Source organism: Microtus oregoni, unplaced genomic scaffold (assembly GCF_018167655.1).
Source record: "Microtus oregoni isolate MIOR12 unplaced genomic scaffold, Mior012 000020F_ref0000438, whole genome shotgun sequence".
In the NCBI taxonomy this organism is placed as follows: domain Eukaryota; kingdom Metazoa; phylum Chordata; class Mammalia; order Rodentia; family Cricetidae; genus Microtus; species Microtus oregoni.
In genome coordinates this window covers 4,176,084-4,201,139 of record NW_024543079.1, presented here as the reverse complement: position 1 = coordinate 4,201,139, position 25,056 = coordinate 4,176,084, and the positions used below count along the sequence as shown (strand labels likewise).

Genomic DNA, 25,056 nt, shown 5'->3' with positions numbered 1-25,056 from the left:
GTGCACTTACACACGCGCACACACACCACACACAAAAACGAAAAAAATAAAAAGCTGCACCACCATGCAGGTCACACTTGGAGGTCAATGACCTAGGGAAAAGTGCTGTGTGCTTGGAGGACAGCAAGCAGATTAGCACAAGAACACGATGGGATTAATGACGGAGAAAACTCCTAGACAGCTAGAAGCATTGTTATTTTTCTTTAAACCTACGTGTGTGCATCTGAGCGTGCATATGCCGCACGTGTGCACCCTACCAGAAGAATGCTGGATCCCCAGCAGCAGATGCTATTGGCAGTGGTGAACAGTGGGTGCTGGGAACCAAACTCAGGTCCTCTGGAAGAAGAGCTACCACAAGCCCAAACCATTGAGCCATCTTTCCATCCCCCTTTACCTTGAGTGGGTCATGGTCTACTCAGTGCACACTTAACAGCCCTCACTAAACTGCAAATCAGGCTAAAAATACTCCAAAACCAGTACATGAAAGGCAAGCAGGGGAGCCAGCTTTCTCACTGCTGGATGAGCTATGGAAGGCCAGAGTGGTCCAGACACTCACGGAAAGGAGCTGGGGGCTGGTGAGTAGGCTCAGTGGGTAGTCACTTGCTGTCAAAACTGGGGCTCTGAGTTTGGACCCAGAGTCCTACACAACTCCAGCAAGCTGTCTCTGCCTACCTCCACATGTGTATAGCAGTACATGTATGTGGATGTACATATGCACACAAGTATTCAAAATGTTACTGGAGGCAGACCCATGAACTCGTGTCTGACCACCAAGGACACAGAACGGTGTGGGCACACATGCGCCAGACAGAGGTAGTAACTAACACCCATGCAATCTGCTTCTCTGTTAACTCAGAGAACCCGAGAGCACGGACCCTAGCGTGGACGAGCATCCCAGCACAGCTGGATCCTGGTTTCTAATACCACTGACCCAGAAAGGGCCTGAAGCAGAACACAAACATCATAAAGAGAGCCCATGATGATAGCGACTGTCCTAGGGATCCCCGCGGCCAACACAAAGCACTCCGGGCCGTCCAACAGAAGCAACGCGTACCAAGTAGTGGTGCATGACCAAGAGTACAAAACTGATCTCTGGGTCCATGATAATATCAAGAAACAAAGAAACACATGAGACACAGCTCAGAAGTTAAGAGCATTGGTTCTTCCAGAGGCCCTGGGTTTAATTCCTAGCACCCACATGGCTCCCAACCACCTATATAACTCCAGTTCCAGGGGCTCCAATTCCCTCTTCTGGCCCCTGTGGGCACCAGGCATATATGCACACAAACACCAATACACATAATTTTTTAAAAAATAAACCTATTTTTAAAACGAGATCGAAGCCGGGCGGTGGTGGCGCACGCCTTTAATCCCAGCACTCGGGAGGCAGAGGCAGGCGGATCTCTGTGAGTTCGAGACCAGCCTGGTCTACAAGAGCTAGTTCCAGGACAGACTCCAAAACCACAGAGAAACCCTGTCTCGAAAAACCAAAAAAATAAATAAATAAAAAATAAAACGAGATCGATGACATAGGGGAACAGTATCCCTATTGTGCAGAGTTCTAATATAGTCACTGTGCTCATGGAGATGGACGAGGGACACAATCTCCTGCTCCTGGGATGTAGCTCAGTAATTTCCTTCCAAAGACTGCAGTGTGGGGACCGAGGGTGTGGCTCAGCATTAGCAAGTCCCAGGTTCTACTCCCAATACCACATAAACCTCACATGGCAGCACACGCCTGTAACCCCAGCACTTATCACCCTGGACTGCACAGCAAGTTTAAGGCCTGTGTGAGCTACACGAGTCTCTGTCGGAAAAAAAAATTTCTTTTAGGAGTACAATTTGGAAAATGTCAAGGTCATCAAAAATAAAGGTCTGAGAAACGGTTACTAAGGAGACGGTTCCATGTAGTGGTACAGTCGCATTCTGGAATAGAAACGGGGCCTTCCCAGGACAGCTGAGGAACTCTGAATGCAGTGTGGGCTTTAGCGGATGAATTCAGAATATCCAGATATGGGGAAGAGGGGTAAAGTCAGGTGGGAGCCGTGCTACCTCCATGAGTTTTCTTTTGAAAAATCTAACTCTTAAAATGTACTTATTTTAAAAACAGAACTCAAAATGGCAGTTGACTTCTTCAGAACCAGCAGCCACCAAAAGCCTTTCTGGCAACATCTGAGAAGAATCTGTGTGATAAGAAGCAGGCTACCAGGACCCAGGGCAGCATGTTCCAGACAGACAGACAGACACAAACTCCCAGGACAAACAGAAGGACACGGGGAGCGAAGTCGGGAAAGTTGGGGCCAGGTGCTGCAGGAGCAAAGGAAGCGAAAGGGGCGGGTCACGGTGACTTCAGACAGTAAGGGTGTTAGGAGGTCAGTGGAAGGATCACAAGCTCTGGGAGGATAAACACTAGAGAGGGTGTGTGCCTGTGCACACCTGTGCGCAGGCGTGGAGGTCAGAGGTCAACTTCAAGTGTTACTCCTCAGGAGCTGTCCACCCATTGTGTTTCTCTGAAGAAGGGTCTCACATTTAGATAGGATTTTTATGAGTGCTAGAAACTGACTCAGACCTTCAGCTAGCACTTTACCAGCTGAGCCATCTTCTCAGCCCTATAGGTGCTTTCTAGGAATGGTCCTCAGTGCCCTGGGAAAGGCAGGTGGACACGGGTCATCCAGAGCTGGCAAGCAACAGAGAGGGGATAGCATTTAGTTATAAACTAGGGACCTCTTGTTGTATAATGACAGAAAATGTCTCCACAGTGGGCACAGCAGGCCCCTGTGGACTTTGTCAAGTTGGAGGGGCCACAACTGTGGACCTTCTGGAGGGGGTTTTACTCTGCCTACCAAGGAGTCCATGAAATAGACAGCCTCAACACAGCCTACACTACCGACTTACCACCCATTAGAGACTCAATCTCGTAACCCGCAGGGTTACACCTCCCGCCTCAGAAGGGGACTGGACAGGCTCAGCACAAGAAGGTCCATGATGTCCCACAAGCTCCAAACTCACCATGTCATAGACAGCCCTAGGCGGGAGGAGTGTGAGAGGTAAAGTAGCTCATACCTGGGCTTACAGTAATAAAAGGAGCCAGGCGCCGGGCGATGGTGGTGCACGCCTTTAATCCCAGCACTCGGGAGGCAGAGGCAGGCGGATCTCTGTGAGTTCGAGACCAGCCTGGTCTACAAGAGCTAGTTCCAGGACAGGCTCCAAAACCACAGAGAAACCCTGGCTCGAAAAACCAAAAAAAAAAAAAAAAAAAAAAAAAAAAAGGGAGGGACAAGACAAAGATGAAACCCAACACCACCCAGCCCCTCTCTAGAGGGTTCCTCATCCTCTCTACTCTATCACCAGTCTCATCGGTCAAATCCCAACAGCGGGGCTCCAAGGGGCTTCTCAGTCATGGTCAACTGCCCCCAAAGGTTTTGGTAGAAGGACCCCTCTGCTCCAGCTCTCTGGGCTCCTTGCCACCAGGAGCAATGAAATTCAGATGGCCTGCACATTCTGGGACAATGGAGACAAGGCACAGGGCAGTGAGCCTGCCTCCTTCTCCCTGCTCCCCAACCAGTTCTTGGTGACCACCTGACCCTTAGCTCGACCCAAATAATAAGGCTGTCTGGTTTGGGGTTTTGTTTTTTTTTTTTTTAAGCCCTGAAATGTTCTTTTCTTCCAGGTGCCTTTAGGAAGTCACATTTTATGACATCCTGGAAGGATCTGCACCAACCCTTCCTGCCAACCACCCTGCAGCCCCTCCCACCTCCCAGAGAGAGCAGTGAGCTGCAGCACAGGAACAAAACAATGCAGTGGTTAGGCTATTCCAGCAAACAGTGCTCCAGTGAGCACCCAGAGCGCAAACAAATGCTCCCTTTGGGGTGCCCCACAAACTCTCCCACCGAGCAGCAAGGCGGACCCTGTCCACCACAGGCTCCCAGCAAACAGAGTAAACAGCAGAGCAGACACCACAGTTTGCTCTGAGTGCAGGCCCTGGCGTTCTCACTCCCTTGTTAAGGCTAACCAAGACCACCATTTTGCAATGAAGCCGGCCAGCTCCATCCCACTCCGGGGATTGCCCAGAGGCCCGCTGTTAAAATCACGAAGTCCGCCACAGCTGCAGACCCCAGTGGCTTCTGCAGGCAACATACCATTTAGACCCTTGATGCCTGTTAGAATCGCTCTAGGGAGAGGCACGCAGGCACCCTGGCCCAGACACACACCCCAAATTTACCACAGGGCAACTCCAGACAAGTCAGTGCACCTACACAGGCACAACAGGGAGGAAAGACTGTCTCCAGAAATTAGGTTCATCCATCAAAGGCCCCTACAGCGCGACGGGTGTCACGCCCAGCGGCTCAAAGAACCACATTTCACCCCTCCACAACAACAAAAGAAATCCCACCCCTCCTGGAGAACTGAGCAGATAATCTGAGATTTTCACTCACCTTTGGAGCGAGTGGAAATGTCCATTCCCTCTTCCACCTCCTGTTCAGTTTTTATTTCCTCCTCAGCCAAGCTGAAATAGAACAAATTAGGTCTGTTTAGGGAGGCTGCTGACGGCCCCTGTGGGGGGCAGCTGCTGGGGAGTCAAAGAGCAAACCCGCTTTCCCTCCAGACCCTCGTCGTGGGGGGGGGGGGTGCCACACCTGATTTCAACCAAGTGTGAAGACGATGAACGGACTTCTTTAGAACACTAGAATGCTAAAAATACTTTTTGAAAAAGGCCAAATTAATATTTCAATTGTCATGCCATTCATTAGAAGATGAGAGGGGGAACACGTTTTTAGTTTTTGAACTCCAACAACCTACCCACTTCTAGCCTAAAGAACCCGGCCTTCAAATTAGCAAGTCTCTCATTGCTGACACTAAGGTGCCACGCAGGCAGGTTAGAGCCTGGGTACCCAGAATCCCTAACTCATGGCCTCCCCATCCTGAACCTAATAGCTCTCCGATGAGGCAGGAACATGAAAACAGACGTACTGGTTAAATTACAAGTTAGAAAAACATGGCCAGACTCCACCACCCTTTTTCCCAGGAATCAGGACCCCGGGGTCTCCAGGCAGCCTGAACCCCAGCAGGCATGGCTTCCTTCTGAACTGTGGCTAATTACACTCCAGCGCAGAAAGAGGAATGAGGAAGGATTACTTAAAAGACACAGGCTAAGTGGAGAGCTGGGATAAGAAAGGAAGGAGGCAGGCCCCCTTAGCCAGGAGGGTCTGTTGTCCAGAACCCTCTCTTCTCTGCTGGAACACAGGTTAGACAAGAGCAGGCCCTGTCATCTCTAACCCCTCCCCCCTCCAAGCCCCTAATACTTCAAAAGCCAAACCGAAGGAAATGCAGATTTGCTCTTATAGGTGTGCTAGAACGTTCCAGGCATTTCCGGATGCCACTTCTATGAGAAGCTATGCAATCATGGCTCAGTAAGAAGAAACGGATGCATCACCAACTGATGTGGCTGGAATTTTCCATTGGGAAGACTCGAAGGCCAGACAGGAAGAGAGCAGAGAAGACCGTCCTGTCTGTGTCCTGTGCTCTGTCTGAGTGACAAGGCGAAGGACGGCTCCAAAAGGCAGCCTCAGGCCTGGAAGCTCAGGGAAAGATGGAGTCGTGTTTGGGAGAGCTCCAGGTGTGTTGGGAGGGCAGAATTCAAAACAGGAATTAGGCAGAAAGAGAAAAGAAGGCTCGTGACAAGAGCTGAGAGTCCTCCACTTTAACTAGTCCCGAGAGAGAAAAGAGAGGGAGATAGTTTAGGTTTGAATTTAAACATTAACACAACACACTTTGCACTGTGATATGGAGTCTTGGTAACAATGACATTTAGTCGGCATCTGTAGAAAAGACCAACGACAAAACCACCAAAGAAATACTGACACGTTGTCACAGGTGATCCTCCGCCAAAGAAACCAGCCTGCCAGACCTGAGCACGTCACCAAGGCGAAACAATACAGGGGACAGTGGAAGGTACAGTTTCTACTCCAGCTTCCAGGGAAAAGCAAACCCAACTCAGAAACCCTGCCTGGAATGCTGAGTATCTGCCCCAGGTGCGGCTGGAGGAGTGATTCCTGCAGCCAGCAGAGATGGGGTAGATGGTTAACTCCAAAAGGACAACCTTAAACCTTGGTCTTTCAAAGCAACTAGAATTCTGCCCCCCTCTCCAGCATGAAGCATTTAAAACAGATCCCACCCATATTCTGAGGGGTGGGAATAGTGCTAGTCTGTGCTCCAACTAAAACGTACGGGGGAGGGGGAGAAATAATTACGACTCACAGAGAGCCCCCACCCCACCCCACAACAAAACCCCCTTGAAGGATTTCTATCATGATGGGAACATTGAAAGGTGTATTGATCAAGGCGGGAGGCCTGCTCTGGAGAGAACAATTATGTGGCTTGTAAGAGCCCAGAAGGGCTGAATACTTCAGGCGGGAATGCGGCTGAGAAGCTAAGAAAATGCAAAGTAGTTTCTCGGAGTGGCTGTTTGCTGCTGAGTTTAGGATAATCAATTCTGAAACAGAAGTGGGGGGTAAGCTGGGGGTGATCGCCATAGTCACCTGACTTTAGCTACAGCATCACCAGTTTTGAGCCTAGGATTTCCAGCACAATTGAAGAAAACCATCCTTTTTACAAAACAGCAAACCTTCCCTTCAGTCAGTGGCAACCCCCATCTGTGCAAGAACATGCGCGCGCATGCACACACACATGCACACTTGCACAAGTGCACAACTTGTATTTGACTAAATTGACATGGCAGTACCTGTGAATTTGAGAGGAAAAACAAACAAACAAAAACACTCCATTTACAAAAGCATAGACCAAAAAAACAAAATTAGTCATTTTGAATAAAATACAAAATTAGTCATTTAGAATAGCCACATGCAAGGGACTTCCTTTCACCTACAATCTTCGGTTTCTTATCTTTCCGTTTTGTTTTTCTTGTTCAATGTTAAGCACTAAGGGGATCATATCACAAGAGCTGATGAGAAAAGATTGATACCTTTCTAAATGCCCCCACTGATCCTGGGCAATTTAGTTTAAGAGCTGTTTGGAGATTGTGGGGTGGAAGTGGGGGGCGGGTAGCCAAATAACAATCTTTAGAGAGAAAACTGCAACGGGAGAAAATACTTTGAACTTTTGCTATTAACACGTTAAAAGTCCTAGCATGCACAGCCCCCCCCCCCCCTCTTCCTCGGCTGCTAGAACCCAACAACCCTGCTGATCATTTCAATCAACAAAGGAACAAGTCCTGCTTAGAAATTGACAATTCTATTTTTGTAAAGGTCTGATGGGGTGAATGGATGCATAAAGAACAGGGTTACAATAAGCAAACAGAGAAAAAAATGTATCAACTAGTTGCATACACTGTATACAGGCGACCATCGGCACTTAGGTTCATATTTACCCAAGTCACTCACTGGTGGATCCACAAACTGCTACGGAAAGAAGATACAGCACCTGCAGACACAATCAACTCCATCTCCTTTTCCCTTCCCAAAAAAAATAAGACTCCCCCATACTCATTCTCTGAGCAAGAAATCCGGTCTTCCTTCTAAAGCTACATGCACCGGGAGGAAAGGAGCAATTAAAAGTTGTACCCGCACTCTTGTCCATGCAGGAAGCCTTAGACCTTCTGATTATTAATTCTGAGGACTCAGGGCTGATCCGTAATTCCCAGGCATCTCACCCCTTCAACACTTCCCAAGGAGAGAGAGAGAAGAAAAAGCCTATCTATTTGACAGGGGGTGAGGGGGAAGCCTGGATGGATATACAATAGGCAGATCCTCCTTTTCCCAAGTGCCCTTAATACTTTGACTTTTACAACAATCTGTAACCCAGCTAGAACACATAACCAGCATGCACAAGAAGACCTTGCTGCCCCAGTCAGAAGATCACACAGCAATTCAGGAATCATGCATCATTCCCAAGCGCTTCTCCCAGGTTTTACTTTCATTCAAAAATACCAAAAGGGTCCAGGCTGTAAGAAATACTTAATACCCAAGGCACAGCATCCTCCTCCTCCATGTCACAACAGTCAAAATGTAAAGGGGGGGGAACAAAAGCAAAACAAAAGCAGGCATGCCCCTCTGAATCTGCAAATAATTTTCTTTAATTGGGGGAGGGGGGACGGTTAGCAAAGCGCTTTCTATAATCACTCACCTAAAACGGGCAGTCATCGGAGCTAAGCTATTTATGCAGGATTCTTAAAATGGCGGCTGGCAACAGTGCCTCATTCCTGTATTGGAGCTAAAATGGTAGCAGTTTGTTCAATAGCTGAGCTCATGTTTAAGGAGCCCTGCTAGTTCCAAAGCTGCCTTCATAAACATCAGAACTAGAAAACGCTCCACCAAAGGACACCAACAATCCAGCGTTTGAAGAAGAATAAAAAAAAAAAAAGAAAAAGGGAAAAAAAACAACAAACTGCAGTCAGTGGCAGGAGTTAGTGAAGTCACAGGTTCCTAAGGAAAAGCCAGCCTTCCCTTTCAGGCGCTCAGCCTTCCTCGGGAGACTGTGCTGGGGCCCCCTTTCCCTGCACTGAGGTGGGTGGAAGGTTAGGAATTATGCAGCCCCCTGGCATAATGTGGAGACAGACAGGTGTCTCCGCGCGCAGATCTGTCCTAGAGAGCAAGCTGCAGGGGAGGAAGCTCGTGCCCTTCCGAGTCCAGAGCAGCACAGCTCGACATCCCTTCTCTCCAGGTAAAACAGCAGGCATAGGAGACACAGAGCGACAGGGCTGCACTTCTGTCTGAGGCCAAGCTGAAAATTCAGAATGATGGTGAGCCTAAAAACTGCCACCAAATACAGCAGCCACCCCTGTTAACAGGGATCACCAAAGACAGACCCCTCGGGTCTACAAAGGAGGAACCCTAGTCCACAGAAGACGACTCTCACAAATGAGGCTTCCGTCCACCTCCCCCCACGGGGCCTGGGAGGTAGCAATGCATTTTTGCAAAGCCCCCTTCACAGGCCGAACTATTAATAATAGCGTCATGGTGGCCAATGTCATTGACTGCTAAGGTCTAAGAGCTACAGGATTCCTCCAACGCTGGGAGCAGGGAGTTTCAAGGTGACAGTTTTTCAGCTCCTAGGGAGAAAGGAGGGCACTATGCCTGTGGCTGAGCCGGGCGAGGCCGGGCCGCTGGCTGGGAGCCGGTCTGCAGGTAGGAGATCCGGGTAGGAAGGGCCGGCCTGGCAGCAGGCAGGCTGCTGAGCTGGCAGGGCCTCCCTGTTTGTCTGTAAGGAAAACAGAACCGAGGGGGGAAGGGCAAGCAGAGCCCAGCAACCTGAGGCCAAGGGTGACTCCTGACTTGCTTTTTGCATTTGAAGAAAAACCGTGAAGGCTTCTAAACCCCACTACTGCCTTTTACTTCTCAGCCTTGGGGCTGGGCCCCTTGAATGTGTCTTCTCAGGGTCAACCAAAGGCAAAGGGATCTAGGAGCTAGCAACGAGTGCCTCGGCTAGAGGAGCCAGGAGGAAAAAGAAAGCAAACAGATACAAAAAAGATCACACATTTGACTAAATTGGACTTTCCAAACAAACATACCTTGCCTGTGGGTCACCAGCACCCAGTCTTCTATGACACCCCCCCCCCACATTCAACCTTTTCTTTAAGACCTGATGCACTGGCTCTCTGAAAGAAAGGGGGAGAGCTATTGTTTTCACCCCTACTTTATAATCCAAGGGACCTCTTGCTTTCTTTCTAACTCAAATCATTTTGAGCGTTGATTATAAAAGTCACTAGACTTCTGCAATGTTCTTGGCTCTACAATTAGAAGAAACCCTGAAGAAAGTTTACTGAGTGATTATATGTAATTAATTCCTAGTTAAGAGTCAGCACTGGCCATTTTCTGGAGCTAATAAAAGCAGTTACTCCCCTCCCCCCACGTGAATGCCACTTCATCTCCCGAAGCAGAATGGTGTACCCATCCTGGAAGGTCTTAAAGGGGCGAAGGGAGGGGAGAGAGGGGAGGGAGGGAGGCAGAGGGAGAGAGAGAGCGAGAGACAGAGAAAGAGGGGCAGAGAAGGAAAGATGGAGGGGGGGAGAGAAAGAGAGAGATCAAAAGCTCCAGTGTCTGTATTTGCTCCCTGCAGCTGTAAATCCTCTTTGGGGACCAAGGAGGCAGAAGGGAAGGGAAAGCAGCCCCTCAAGTCTGTTTTCCCTCTGCAATTTGCACAAGTGTTGAACCTTCCACCTTGATGAGAAGCAAGGTGGGGGATGGGGAATCCTAGGGATGGAATGGAGGATCTCTTCAGCTTGGCCACCTGCTTTCCTAAAAGGAACAAAAAAAGTAGAAATTTCCAGAACTCCTATACTCAGGCCACTGCAATTGTCAATCTTTAACCTTTTCCCAAAATCTATTGGTTTAAGAGTGCAGGGGAAAAAAGGAACCCCATTGGGCTAGTCTGTGAGCCAGCACTGAGGTCCCAGAGTCCAACTGCAATGCAGTAATTTTTTTTTTATTCTCCCTTTAGTAACTGGAAAAGAATGCTACTTCGAAAGCAATTAACTTTTTACCAACCCGGGCATGGTGGTGGCCATGAGGAAAATTGGGCAGCTTGAGCCAGGGTTAGGAAATTGGCTGGGGTTCACATTCACAAACAGACCCTGGCTTTCCAAACCTGTGGGAGCCATTTGAATGCAAGCTTTCGGAGGACAATTGCTTTGCCCTCAAGTTTCCTTCCAGCCTGACAAGTTATGCAAATACTGAAAGAGGCAAACCAGAAGGCTTCTGATTAGCCACTGGTTCTAGGGAAGGCCACAAGAACCTCAGGTTGTAATTTCCATTTACAGCACCGAGATAAGAAGGGAGTAGCAGAACTTGTGTGGGCCAGTGGCACCGGTCAGAACATTACACCCCATCTGTCTTTTTGCTTCAGAGACGCTGGCCTGCCTCACACAGACTGCCCAGTTCCTAATTTCGTCCCGATCTCTTTACTAAATGAACCTTTCCCAACTGATGTCAAAGGGTGAGTTGCTTGAACACTGAAAGAGAAAGATTAGTGCCCTGCGAAGTTGCTCTGAGACCACCACTGCACACTGGGGCCGCACTTCCATGCAGGGTGCATGGATCTCAAAGCTGGAACTAAGTGTTGTGAGCTTCCAGGCAGACCCTGGAGATACATGCTAAGAGAAAAGTGGACTTTTGTCACTTTAAGATTCTAACTGCACCCTTAGAATTAGGGCGAATGAAAAGCCAGCATGCACTGAGAAGTGTGGAGCACGCTTGGGCGGGGAGGGGGTGGGGGCTAAAACTGGTGGTCAGTGAGTCCTAAACCAAACCTAGTTTGGGAATGGAGAGGATTCTGTACTAGATGTAAACACCGTAAGTTACATATGGCAACACAAGGCACACTCAGGCACATACCCCCGGGGGGGTGGGGGGCTCTGGAACCCCTAAGAACAAACAGTTTTGTCCACACCTCACAAGCAGGCCACCTACCCAGAGTTCAGAAGAGCCAGACACAATTCCAGGTCTAGCTGCCAGTCACAAGGAACCCAGCAATTCCTCCCCAGCTGAGGGTAAACAGGAAGTGAGACCTGCAGCCCTAACTGCAGATTAGCAGGAACAACAGTGGACTTAAGCCATCACCTCAACTCAAGGCACTCTTTAGAAGCCACCTCCCCCACATTACAACAGACCCCAAATGTTCACCGAACTCTTGCTACACGGCCAGAGGAGATGGATTGCTTTACTTACCCAACATACGTTCAAGCAACCGTCCCACTTTTCCAGTTAGGAAGAGAGAACGAGCTGGCAGGTTTGGGACTTGACCAAAAAGGAAAATTTTTTTGTAAACAGTTACATGGTATTATTAAAAACGCACACCACCACCACTACCACAGCCCTGCAACTGGATATGAGATGCTGTCATGAGCCTCAGGTATGTCCTCTACACTGTATAACAGAGGCCAGAAGATGATATAATGGTTAAAAAAAAAAAAAAGAGGGGCAAGAAAACAAGGATAAAAGAAACATTAGCCCATGGAAAATCATGCAAGAGTAGAAAGCTAAAGGAGTCAGAGTCCTCCCAGGTTTATTTTTCCTGCAGGATTTTATTCAAAAATCTCTCCCCATTCCCCACTCCCACCCCACCCCCCAGGCACCAACCCTACTCCCAAAACTCCCTCAGAGGCTAGAAAACACTCTGAGAACCATTTGCTGGCTGTAGGCTGACTTGAAGAACACTCTGTACCAAAGCTAAGTCAGGAAAAAAAAAAAAAGACTGAACAATGTCGTTGTTAAGTGTGAAACACAGTGGAGGAAGAGGAGCGTCCACACGCCACCACCCACCTAGGCCCAGGAGCCAGCCTGGCTCCCTGAGCGCAGTTCTTGCTCAGGCCTGGGTTCTGTTGCAAACAAACACACATCCTCTCTTGCCAGAACTTAGCCCAGCCTTTCCCAGAACCTCTCTGGAGAAGCAGGCTTGCTAGTTCTGCTATCTGCCACACGCAGTCCTGAGCAGGGCTGGGAGAGGACCTTCGGGCTTACCTTCCATTTTCTTCCCCCAGCAGGCCTGTGACAGAGCAGACAATAGTGCAGGGGTGGGGGTGGGGGGGACTGTTCAGAGAGGGAGAGAGGGAGAGGAAGGGAGAGGGGGAAAAAAAAAGAAGGGGAAATAAAATAATAGCTACTCTTTTGGCACACCAGGATCTAGCTTCAAAGTATTCCAGAAATTCTATGTCCTGGACAGAGTAAAGTGTCCCAGGCCCTCACCAGCCTGTAAAATCAAGCTGTGGCTAATGGCTACTTAGCCATGTGACCCAAGAAAGGAAAAAAAAAATCTCTCTAAACAGTCCCAAGTTAGCCTAAGTGCTCTGGGGGGGTGAGTGTGGCCCAGCCAGACTACAGAGAAATCACACTGCTAGTCCACAAGTCGCATGGCTCAGAGGGAGGGGGGAAAAGATGGTTAAAAAGGCGAGCTTACCTCTGTGGATGCATTGTTAACTGTGTAATGTCAATACTTATAAAACATGGAGGACAGGCTCCTAGTTCTCACAGAAAAAGGGTTTGGCACTTCGGCTGATGATCTGGCCGCCTAATAAAAGCTCATCCCCGATTGGCTGCCCCGGCAAATCGGAGTGTAAAGCCGCCGCGGATTGGCTGAAACACTTCCTGAGCGATTATCTTTGTGAGGCTCGGGTGAGCAAGAGCCATCCTGTGCATAGAAAAAGACAGGCCAAGCTAGGCCTTTTGCAGGAAGAAAAACTTGGGAAAGGGGCCCCCGCACGCACTTCTCCCACACCCTGGCGAGATTTCCCGGTCCTGGCAAACCTGCGCAGCCAGCCTGACCTGCTCCAGCGAAGCCTGAGGCCAGGATGCCACTGGGAAGAGCCCTTTTGGGGTGGGCTGGAGGGCTCAGCCACACCTGCCCCCACACAGAAGTCCTTTTCTAAGGAGCTAAGCGGGCCGTTTTCTAGAACAAGCCAGCTTGAGAGGGTCTCAAAGGAGAAAGTCGAGCTGAGGGCTGGAAAGCCCCAGGGAGACAGGAGCAAGAGGGGCAAGGCCAGATGCAGGCCTCTGAGAGGCTGGGGAGGGGAAACAGGCGCCCAAGGGAGGCCCCCAACAAATCAGCAAGGGGCAGCCAGGTTCCTGAAAGCTGAGGAGCCGCTGCTGTGGGGAGGAGTGGTCAAGTTTGCCTAGTCATGGTCAAAGTGCCTGTTGGAGAAAGCAGGCCCACAGAGCCATTTGCAAGGCTGGGAGTCTACAACCTCTCACCACCTCCTGGCGGTCCTCAAAGAAAAACCAAGAGGGTCTTCTCTGTCAAGATGGCAAGTGGGGGAACCCTCCCCAAGCTTACCCTAAGAAAAGCCAAATGCGTTGCTAGCAAGCCACATGCCTCCAACTACAGACCTCCCTTCCCAGCTCCCTCCCCCACCGATGAGGCCTGCTAAACCTGTCAGTTAAACAAAAATCTGACTTCCGTATTAGTATGTGATGCCTTCAGCTTCCTGCCTGTTAACCCTCTCTCGGACTCTGGGCCTCGCTGGGAAAAACTAGGCCCTGAGATTGCAGAAAAGACCTGTGGAAAAATACCAGCTGCAGCTCTCCGGGCAGATGCAGAGAGAGAGAGAGAGAGAGAGAGAGAGAGCACTAACTGCTGTCTCGCCTCTGCTTCCCAAGGAGGCGTGGACCTTCTGAATCCAGGGCATACAGGCAGTGTCTGAGAAGCCATTTAAATCCAGAGGGACAGAGAAAGATGTCAAACCCGGCCAGGAAACAAGAACGTCCATTATAGTCAGGCCTGCACACCCACAGGTTAGCCCTTTCTGCCACAATCGCCCCTGTATGTGTGTTCTGGGGGGGAACTGGGCCCTGTTTGGTGGGCAGACAAATCCCCTGGGCTTCATAAGGGTTCTTGCTTCAATTTATTTCCACAGAGAACTGCTTCTTCTCGTCCCCTAAGGCAGATGGAAAGGCGATTTCACACACAGCCTCACACTTGGCAATTCCCCCCACCCCCCGAATCCCTGGCTCTACTCCCCAGTAAAATATTAACTAGTTTCTCAGCCCTGCTTATAATTCTGCTCCTTTCAGTAGTGCCGGGTGGGAGGCCAACGTCTGTTTCTTCTAAAAGGTGCGTTTGTAGAAAAGGCAAAGAGAAGAGTCTTAGACTGACCAAGCCTCTCTCCTATTCTTTAGTTATTTTTTAAACAACGTCCTTAATTAACAAAATATTTAAAAAAAAACAGAAGCTAAATAAACACCTTTCTTTAGGGGCTGGAGTTGGTTCAGCCAGACACCAGGAGGCGGACCCAGGAAGCAATAAAATCTCCCCTAGGCAACTGAAATTAGGACTCGTTCCTGCCCCCCACCATTCCTCAAATAAGAGTGGAGCTGTTCGCTTGCTCTCCCTGCCCCCCAAGGACAACAGATGCCCAGCAGGCCGGCATGCCTTCTCCCTGGCTGCGGATCTGCTATCAGGATCCAGACCCAGCCAGGAATCTAAACACACTACTGCAGGAAAGAGCCCTGGCTTTGGAAACAAGATAGGATTTTGTTGTTTTAACAGGCTGAGGCCAAGACTCAGAGAAGACATCTCCAAAGCCACGAGGCCTGACAAAGGCACTCAGGACAACAGGCCAGGCCTCACCCCGAGGGAGGAGTCAGCTCTGACTGGGGAGGGAACCCTGACTGGGACCAAATTGGGGAACCAGAGGCCTAATCCGGGCACATTCTCCTCTCCCTCCCATTCATGTGGCCGCAGCCTCCACCACTGCTCACATGAAATATTGCTTTAGGGAAATAAACACCAACGGGGCTACTGACAGAGCTCATGGGCTCCTAACTTCACAACTGGAGAAGGAAATACACACGCAGCGGAGTGTTCATGGATACCCTGGGTTAGAGCTTGGTGCATAAGTAATTGCAGCACACACACACACACCCTCTCCCTTCTGTATCCCTCCCTCTCTCCCTGCATCTGATCACTTGAACTGTTTTCTGGGGTAAAGAGCAGGAAGCTGACGCCTGCTGGCGACCTACTGGGAGAGCTTTGTTTGAGGAACGCGGCTGCCATTCAGGCTTGGCTGAGGTTATCTGGGAAATGTAACTGGGCTGGAGGCAAAGGTAGGTTGCAGACAGGACTCTGGGAAGGACACAGATTGAGGAGGACCTGAGACCCGCCCACCCGCCAAGGCTGATCTGGGGCTAGATGGAAAGCGGCTGAAAGGAACAGAAAACACTTCTGAAGGCCTCTCTGCTGGGCTGCCACGTCAGGGCAAGGATTGGCTACAGAGCTTGAACTGGGCCCAGAGAAGCCACGTGCAGCTAGGGTCACACAGCTAGCAGGTGCCTCTTTTTGACTTCCAACCCAAGAGTAGCCCTGGATTACTTCGGCCTCTGGAAAAAGACATGGAAGTGAGGCTGAACTGAGGCTGCAATGGCGGGCCCTTTTCCTTTCTCTAGCAGCTGAGAGCATGGGCTGCTCTTCCGGAGGACAGCTCACAACAAACAATCTGTACCTCCAGTTCCAGGGGATCTGACACCCTCACACAGACACACACATAGGCAACACACCAATGCACATGAAATAAAAATAAATTAAAAAGAGTGAGAGAGCGCCCTTAAGTGGGCTTTGAATTCTGAGCAACAGAGGTGGGAGCCACTGAACTGAACGGATGCAACCGCCCATTACAGCTGAGGCCCAGGGCAAGGCCAAGCCCCCTTTCCCGTACAATCCTCCTGCTAGATTGCCACCTCGAATGGGCTTCTTTAGTTCTTAAAGTCTGTGCATTCTGACGGACGCAATTTTGTCTCCCAACCTAGGTGACAACTGGAGACTTCTGGGCTGTCACAACTGAAGAAGAGCTGGCTGCTGACAGCCAGTGAGGAGAAACCAGAGATACAGTTAAAAAAAAAAAAAAGAGGGCCTGTGGACACACACACACACACACACACACACACACCCCGCCGGCAAGTGTGAGAGACCCAGAGTGCACTTGGTGCTGAGGTTGGGAGTCCACAACAATGCAAGGGAAGGGGGAAAATCAACAACCGTCACACTTCTGCATCGAAAAGCCAGCAGAGGCCTAGACAAGCTCGCTCCTCGGTGATATTAATAAGTAATGAGCTAATAAGACGATATTAAAGCCTGTCTCTTTCACTAAGCCTGGTGGTGCAGGCCTGTAATCCCAGCTCCTGGGTGGAGTGAGGGGCTGAATTAGAAGGATGAAAAGTCTGGAAGCAGCCTTGAGCATCATGGAGGGCCGGCTGGGTGACTTAGACAGACCTTGTCTCAGAACACAACTAGAAAGAAGCTTGTGCACGTAGCTCAGTGCCGCTGCGCTTACAAGGTCAGAATCCGGCTTCTGGGAAGCCATGTGGTGTCAAGACAGCTAGCCTTGGAGGAGGGGAAGGGCTGGCTGGTCCACCTTCCCTCCCTCTCCAGCGCCTCACTTAGCAGAGGCCAGGCCTCGCTGAGATGTTCTCAAAGCCTCTGGCCAGCAGCCAGGCAGCAGGAGGAGGAGCGGCCCGTGCAAGCTGCATCCCAAGATAGCTTAGGCAGTGACTAGGGAACAGGCGCCCTGGACTTATCTGCCTTGGGCAAGAAGGCAGGCAGCAGGCTTCTTGTCTGTTATGGGAAATGATGGGGTCTGAGGCAGGGGTGGTGTTTAAAATACCTCAGTTTTGTGTTGTTTCTCTTTGACCAATTAGAACTGAAGCTAACCTTGGGGACAATGACAGCAGGCTCACCTTCAAGGATGAAACTGACAGCAGCCTGTTACAGCCACAAACAGGCAGCCAAGACTCGTCCCTCCCTTGGACAAGATGTCTGCCCCAGACGGAGGAGTATGTGTGTGTGCATGAGCGTGCGTGTATGTGCGTGCATGTGTGTGGTTTTACTTCTCTCTGGAAGGGACTGGCAGAATTAGAGGGATGGCGAGAGGAATCCAAAGGGTTGGGGCAAAGGGCAGGTGGTAGGTTGAACAGCCTGTGCCCCATCAGGCAGATGGTCAGCAGCACAGTGTGGTATGTGTGTGTCTGTGAACAGCGCAGGATCAGACAAAGGAGGGTGATTTGGTGTTACCCAAACCTGCTTTTCTGCCGTCCCAGTGGCTTTACTGTTTGTCTCTCCTTCCCACTAGACCATCGGTTTTCAATGGAGGAAAACATTTGCCTCCCAAAGGCCATGTGGTAATAATCTCTGGAGAGGTTCTGGATTGTGGCTTCTAGGAGCTGAGGGTGGAGATGCTCCAGGGATCTAATAGGGGGAGTCCAGGGGCACTGAACCACATCCTACACTGCACAGAATGGCTTCAACGTCAGCAGGATTGAAGCTGGGGTCCTATACTGATGTGGGGGTTTCACTGAGCTCAAACCTGCCTCTGAATCCTTCCCCATGGTGCCCCAAATCAAACCTAGTGACAACCCCAGATTATTAAAGCTCTATAAACCATCATCTACCCATGGGGTATAACAGGCATAAAAAAAAAAAAAAGCTCTAAATCCCATCCCCAAGTACCACAAACAAAACAATAGGGCCAGGAGTGGTAACGCACACTTTTAATTCCAGCATTAGGGAGGCAGAAGCTGGCAGACGGACCTCTGTGAGTTTGAGGCTAGATTGGTCTGCATAGCAAGTTCTAGGACAGCCAAGGCTACATAGAGAGAGCCTGTCTCAAATAAATAAATAAATGGATGAATAAATGAATGAGGAGGCACCTGCCAGTCTCCTACCAAAACCTTTGCTCCAGTCCTTGCAAATTCAGAGAATGTATGCACACCACATAACCACCCAGGGTGCCAGCAACTATTGTCCAGTCCCTGTCCCTCCTCAAAACGCCATGATTCCCTCCCTGATTCTCATCCCTCTAAGAGCAAAAGCCACGTCTCACAACTGACTGAGCAGCCATCCTCACCAGCTGGGTACCATTCCCATCTCTGGTTCCAGCTCCTTCCTCCTTCCGTGGCTCACTCCACTCGGCATGCCCATCTGTTCTTTCTGCCTGCTAGCAAATCCGGCGCCCTTCCTCTGGCCTTTGCCCTTGGTCTCCAGCTCTGCCCTGTCCCTCCTCCCTTCAGCCCGTCTCTTGGCTCCCCCAATCCACCTCAAAACACTAAGCCGTTTCCTCCTCTGGACCCCAACATGTCCATCTCTTCCTTCCTTCCTTCTGGCTTCAGAAAGAACTCCTCCAAATCCTGGTGTGGGAGAGCATGTCTCAATTTTTCATTTGGGAGGCTGAGTTCAAGGACAGCCTAGGCTACATAGCAAGATCATAGCAAAAAAGGTTGTGGATTTAGCTCAGTGGTAGAATCCCTGGGTCTGTCCTCAGCACAGCAAAAATACAAGAGAAAGGCTTCTGGGCAGATAAACATTCAGGTTCTGACTCTCTCCCACCCCACCCCCACCCCTCAGCTCAACCAGGGCCCTGTTTGTCTGCACCCTTCACTCTTTTCCTTTCTTCCCCACATCAAGAGACAGAAGGGCGGCACAGCGGTTGAATGTGTGGCTGGCGGCTGTGAATCCCAGCTGCTCCACTCACCGGGCTGCAGGACCTCGTCCAAGGTCCACAATTCTCCCTGCCTAGATTTCCTCATCTACCCAGGGAGCAGTCCTCACAAAACCCACCTAGAAGCCTGAATGCACCCTCCCATGGACCACTGTGGCTAAGGCACAAAGCAGCCCACGTCCAGTTTCCTAGCCTCAGAATTTCCCTCCAGGCCAGCAAGAGGGCTCAGGAGATGAGGTCTTTGCAGGAAGCCTGACAACCTGCGTTCAGTTTCCAGGATCACATGATGGGAGCGGTCCTCGTCAATTTACGTGAACACATGCATGCCTGCACATACACACACACACACACACACACACGTACTTAAAAAAATAATAAAATCTCGCCGCGTGGTGGTGGCACAATCCTTTAATCCCAGCACTTGAAGGGGGGGGGGTCAGTGAGGCAGAGGCCAGCCTGGTCTATAGAGTGAATGAATTCCCAGACAGCCAGGACCACCCTGTCTTGGAAAACCCTAGCTGGATGGATGGATGGATGGATGGATGGATGGATGGAATCTTGGGGGGGGGGGGGGGACTTTCCCTATATGAATGTCCCAAGAGATGGCTCAGCACCTAAGGGTGCTCGCTGCCAAGACTAGTAACCTGAAACTAATCCCTAGGACCCACATGGTAGAAGAAAACTACACCAACACTTTTATTTTATTTGTCCTCTGGCCTCTAGCCTTGGCATGTATGGTCCCACACAGTCACACAAAAATAATAAAGCCGGGCAGTGGTGGCGCACACCTTTAATCCCAGCACTCGGGAGGCAGAGGCAGGCGGATCTCTGTGAGTTTGAGGCCAGCCTGGTCTACAAGAGCTAGTTCCAGGACAGGAACCAAAAGCTACAGAGAAACCCTGTCTCGAAAAATCAAAAAAAAAAAAAAAAGTAATAAAATGGATTTTTTTCAGTCTTTTTAATTTACTGGAAGCTGGTGAGGTAGGTCAGTGGGTAATGTCAGCTGCCATCAAGCCATGAGCTGAGCTCACTCCTAGGGACCTACTTGGTAGCAAGCAAGAACAGGCTCTTATAAACTGTCCTCTGATCTGTGCTTGTATGTCATAGCACACACACACTATAAGTAAAAATATAATTTCAAAATTTGATATGGGAGTCAGGCGGTGGTGGCGCACGTCTTTTATCCCAGCACTCAGGAGGCAGAGGCAGACGGATCTCTGAGTTCAAGGAAAAGAAAAAAGAAAATTTAAAAAAATAAACAAAACAATCACGTCAATAACTTCATTCCTAGCCAGAGAAGATTCCAACCACACAGGGCTAACCTCTCCCCGGCTGGAGGACATGCTTGCTGGTCTACATGCAGCCACAGATAGACACAGCGTGCCCCAGCCTGTTAGTGCCAGGCCTGCTGTGTGTCTGCTGATCCCGCTTGGAAGAAGCTAACAGCTGAACAAAGAGGCAATGAAGGAATAAAGAAATCCACGCACATGATAAAATGTCAAATTGAGGCAGACCACTGGAAAGAGGAGTAGGGGACAAGGATAGGAATGACATGGGGGAAGGGGCTTCTCTAGACGCACTGTTTCCAAGAAGCCTGGGCCACTGGCGCCGAAAATGGGCACAAAAGCCTCCTGAGGTGGGGGTGAGCCTGGCAGATCAACTCTCATCCAGTAAGTGAGGTTCTGAGGGCCTTGCTTGGAGGCCTGATCACTGTGTCAGCTGTTCATCTTGACTGAGATAAAGTATCCCAAGACATCCTTTGCTTCCCATCCCCACTCCCCTCCACATCCAGTCTGCACCACCGCTGTTTCTAGTGCCAGTGAAAATCCCATGGAAGAAACAAAAAGTCTGGGGATGGGGCTCAGTACTGCAGAGCTTGCCCAGCAGGCCCAGAGAACCTAATCCCAGCACTACAGAAACCAGACATGGTGCTAAATACTTGTAATCCCAGCATTTGGGAGACGGATTCAGAGGCTCGGGAATTTAAAGTCATCCTGGCTACACTGTGAGTTCAAGGCCAGCCTGGGCCATGAGAGACCCTGCCAAGGAAGAAAGAGAGGAGGGAGGAAGAGAACAACGGACCTGTATACACAGGACTTTAGCTCCTCCTTAAGCCTGGCTCTGGTGCTTTCTGCCAGCTGCAGAATCCCAAATAATGTCCCTGGTTCATCTGGGATCACAAGTACCATAGGGCTGTCTGGAAGACGAGACAAATAACAGGATGCGGACATCTGTCTACTCCGAGCGAGCACAGAGATGTTCCAGCATCAGCATCGTCACTGCTGTTGCTGTTCTCACAGAACCCTCAGCAGTACTCTACCGCTCCAGTGAAGATGATGCCCTCAGTGACCCCCGCATCCTCTGACTCCAGACCTCATCTTCCTGCTGCTCCCAGAGACAGACACCAGGCTGCATTCCCCTGTCTTCTCCGGGTCCTCCTGATGAACCAAAACCCAGCTCTCCAATCCTGAGAGCCTTTCCTACCTGACTCCCACCTGGAAGCCTTCTTAGTTCCAGAAACCTACGGTGAGAAACACATGGCCTTGCAGGTGCGATATTGCCAAGTCCCTGATTCCTGGAACCCGATAGCTAACAAGTCATAGCCAGTATCCTCCTGCCTGCCCAGCAGCAATGCCGGGGCAGGATCTCTCCCCAATCAACCCTGCTCTCTCACCCTCAGCCTTCAAGGCAGTCCTAGGCTCCTGTTTTCCACCACCCCCATTGCTGCAGCAGGCACCAGGGGAGTGCCGCCTGTCCCCACACCCTGCTAATCTGTGCTCCCTTACTCTAGAGGCAACTGGGGGACACTGCTTCAGTTCTCTGAGTCAGCACACAAATGAAGCCTGGCCAGCAACCATGGGGGATCCTAGCCACAAGGTGACATGTTGCCTGTCTGCTCAAAACTTCCTAATCAATCAGGTTTGAGGATGCAGGCCTGTGCTTCCCCTCACTTAGGAGGCAAGCCTGAGCGACATAGCCAAATCCTGTCTCAAAAGAGAAATAGGGGGGCTGGAGAGATGGCTCAGTGGTTAAGAGCATTGTCTGCTCTTCCAAAGGTCTTGAGTTCGATTCCCAGCAACCACATGGTGGCTCACAACCATCTGTAATGGAGTCTGGTACCCTCTTCTGGCCTGCAGGCATACACACAGATGGAATATTATATACATAATAAATAAATAAAAGAAATAGGGCTCGGAGTGAGGTGTGGCGGCATGGTGGGCACACACCTGTGGCGCCTACATTCAGAGAAAATTGGAGAAAAGATCAATTCGATCTGAGAGTACGTGAGCTCAAGGCCACTCTGGGCTGCAGGAGACTGCCCGCAACAGGTGTGTTCACCTGTGATAGCTTGTGGCTGCTGTTGTGTGCCCACAGGAGGCCAGGCACCTGCAGAGACAGATGGCTCACAGCATCTAAAATATTTACCGGATGGGCAGGAGAGGCGGCTCCGTGTTTGGAAAGCACTGGATGCTCTGGCAGAAGATACACGTTTGGTTCTCAGCACCCATGTGGTGGCTCACAACTTTCTGTAATTCCAGTTCCAGGAGATCTGACACTGTCTTTTGGCCTCCATGGGTACCAGGCAAGCAGTGGTGTAAACACACATGCAGGCAAACACTCAAATACATAAAGCAAGGCATAAGGCAGTTGGGGTAGTGCATGCCTGTAAAGAGGCAAAGGCAAGAGGATCACAAGTTTGAGGCCAGCCTGAGCTACACGTTTATCTGTGAGTTTAAGGCTAGCCTGGGTTACAGAGCAAGTAGAGCAGACCAACCTCATGGTTGACACTGTCTCAAATAAAATAAATCAGCCGGGCGGTGGTGGCGCACGCCTTTAATCCCAGCACTCGGGAGGCAGAGGCAGGCGGATCTCTGTGAGTTCGAGGCCAGCCTGGTCTACAAGAGCTAGTTCCAGGACAGGAACCAAAAGCTACGGAGAAACCCTGTCTCGAAAAATAAAAAAAAAAAAAAAAAAAAAAAAAAAAAAAAAATAAATCTTGTCAGGCATGGTCATGCTCACCTTTAATTCCAGCACTCAGAAGGCAGTGGCAGGTGGGTCTCTGTGAATTTAAGGCTAGCCTGGTCTATCTAATGAATTCCAGGTCAGCCTGAGCTACATAATTAAGGCTGTCTCTAAAAGAACAAACAAACAAGCAGGCCAGCACCTTCCCCAGGCTCTGGCTGGCCAGCACCTCCCCCATGCTCAGGTTAGCCAGCGACTTCCTGCCTCCTACCTTACTCAGCTCTCAGCCTCCCCACTTCAGGCCCTGAGACCCTGCTCTACCCCCCACCCCCTGCACCGCCACCACATTCCCACAGCTCAGGTCCCATATTTCTGAGCCACCCCCCCCCCCCCCCGCGCGCCTTTCCTTCTAGGACCCAGCGTGCTCTCCTAGAGTTTCTCTCTCTCTCTCTCTCTCTCTCTCTCTCTCTCTCTCTCTCTCTGCAATTTTGAAATCATGAACAAAAACAAAGAATTGTGTCTCCCGTTGGCCTTGTCCCCAGTGTTGGCACAGGCCTGGGGCATCGTAGTTGATCAATAAATAATTTGCCTGTGAACGGCAGCTTCTTCTTCTATGTAAAATATCTGTCCCGTACGTCAACCCTGGCACCTTCTGACTTAGAGATGACTGTGAACCATACAAGATTATCTCTTGTACATCAAATAAATATTCCTCTGCCTCCCGTTTGATAGCGTCACTCACCCTATCAACTTTTGTGGGGAGGGTCCCAAAGTGGATCTACTGTCTCCTGAAAATACCTCCCGTCATATCAGAACCTTTGTTCCTTTTGCTTCAGATCCGGGACCAAAGGCCACCTCCTCCAGGGGCCCTCTAGGGTCTCCTCGCTGACATTTTCATTTCTTTCCTGGCATTTAGCACCTTTTAAAACTGTCTGTGGGGCTTGTTTTCTGGGACAGGAACTTGGTTATTCAAGTTCACTACTATATCCCACACACTAATAAGAGTTTTCAGATCTGCTGATTCAAGTAAAGACAAGCAAATCTTTCTTAAGAGTTCTCTGGGGGGCTGGAGAGATGGCTCAGAGGTTAAGAGCATTGCCTGCTCTTCCAAAGGTCCTGAGTTCAATTCCCAGCAACCATATGGTGGCTCACAACCATCTGTAATGGGGTCTGGTTCCCTCTTCTGGCCTGCAAGCATACATGGAAGGAATGCTCTGTATACATAATAAATAAATAAATAAAAGATCTGGAAGAATATTCCCCGCTTTAAAAAAAAAAAAAAAGAGTTCTCTGGTCAGCCGGGCGGTGGTGGTGAACACCTTTAATCCCAGCACTCGGGAGGCAGAAGCAGGCACAGGTAGATCTCTGTGAGTTCGAGGCCAGCCTGATCTACAAGAGGTAGTTCCAGGGCAGGCACCAAAGTTACAGAAAAACCTTGTCTCGAAAAACCAAAGAGAGAGAGAGAGAAAGAGTGAGAGAGTTCTCCTGTCAACAGGGCAGGCTCAGATGTTTAATCCCAGCACTGGGGAGGCAGTGGAAGGGAAATCTCTATGAGTTCAAGGCCAACCTGGCCTACCCAAGTTTGAGAAAGTCTACAAAAAGTCTACAAAGAGAAACCCTGTCTAGTCTCTAGAGGGGAAAAAAAAAAAGTTCTCTCCTCCTGTTACTGACTATGGTTACTTAGTATCTCTTACTCAGTACGGAGGCAACTTGTATGGGCTTTACCTCTTCCCAAGGCAACAGCCTGTTGTCATGACAACACTACATCCACTTTCCCTTTGAGAACAGCTTGTCCTCACTAGGCTCACCATGTACCAGATACTTTTTTAAAAAATAAGGTCTCGCTATGTAGCCCAGACTGACCTAGAACTCTCTGTGTAGACCAGGCTGGTCTCACACTCACGGAGAGCTGCTGGCCTCTGCCTCACCTAGGATTAAAGGTGTGTACCGCTACCACACCTGTCATGGGTTGTTGTTTTGTTTTTACCGTTAATTCTAAGCTGGTCTAAATCCATAATTCTTCTCCCTCAACCTCCCAGGGGTTGAAATTTCACACTTGATTCACTTCTTTATTTACATTTTTTTCTTTTGTTGTGTTTTTCTGTCTGTGTCTGTGTGTGTGGGTATGCGGTGTGTGTGTGTGTGTGTGTGTGTGTGTG

General features: G+C 49.9%; 1 protein-coding gene across 17 annotated transcripts in view; it reads right to left on the bottom strand.

Annotated features, from left to right (window-relative positions):
- The window catches only part of Zmynd8 (zinc finger MYND-type containing 8), a 98,496-nt gene extending 85,538 nt beyond the window's left edge, over positions 1-12,958 (bottom strand). For 8 of the 17 annotated variants that reach the window (XM_041670805.1, XM_041670818.1, XM_041670819.1 and 5 more), the window contains exons 1-2: positions 12,910-12,958; positions 4,437-4,507 (exon numbers count right to left, since the gene is read on the bottom strand). In XM_041670805.1, the coding sequence (XP_041526739.1) occupies positions 4,437-4,507; positions 12,910-12,923 (85 nt within the window). In that variant the 5' untranslated portion in view covers positions 12,924-12,958. Of the gene's footprint in view, positions 1-4,436; positions 4,508-5,317; positions 5,386-7,387; positions 7,407-7,580; positions 7,672-8,142; positions 8,722-11,681; positions 11,855-12,909 lie in introns of those variants that run through there. The other 9 variants (XM_041670804.1, XM_041670813.1, XM_041670811.1 and 6 more) reach the window with 7 other exon arrangements.
- Positions 12,959-25,056: the final 12,098 nt, after the last annotated feature.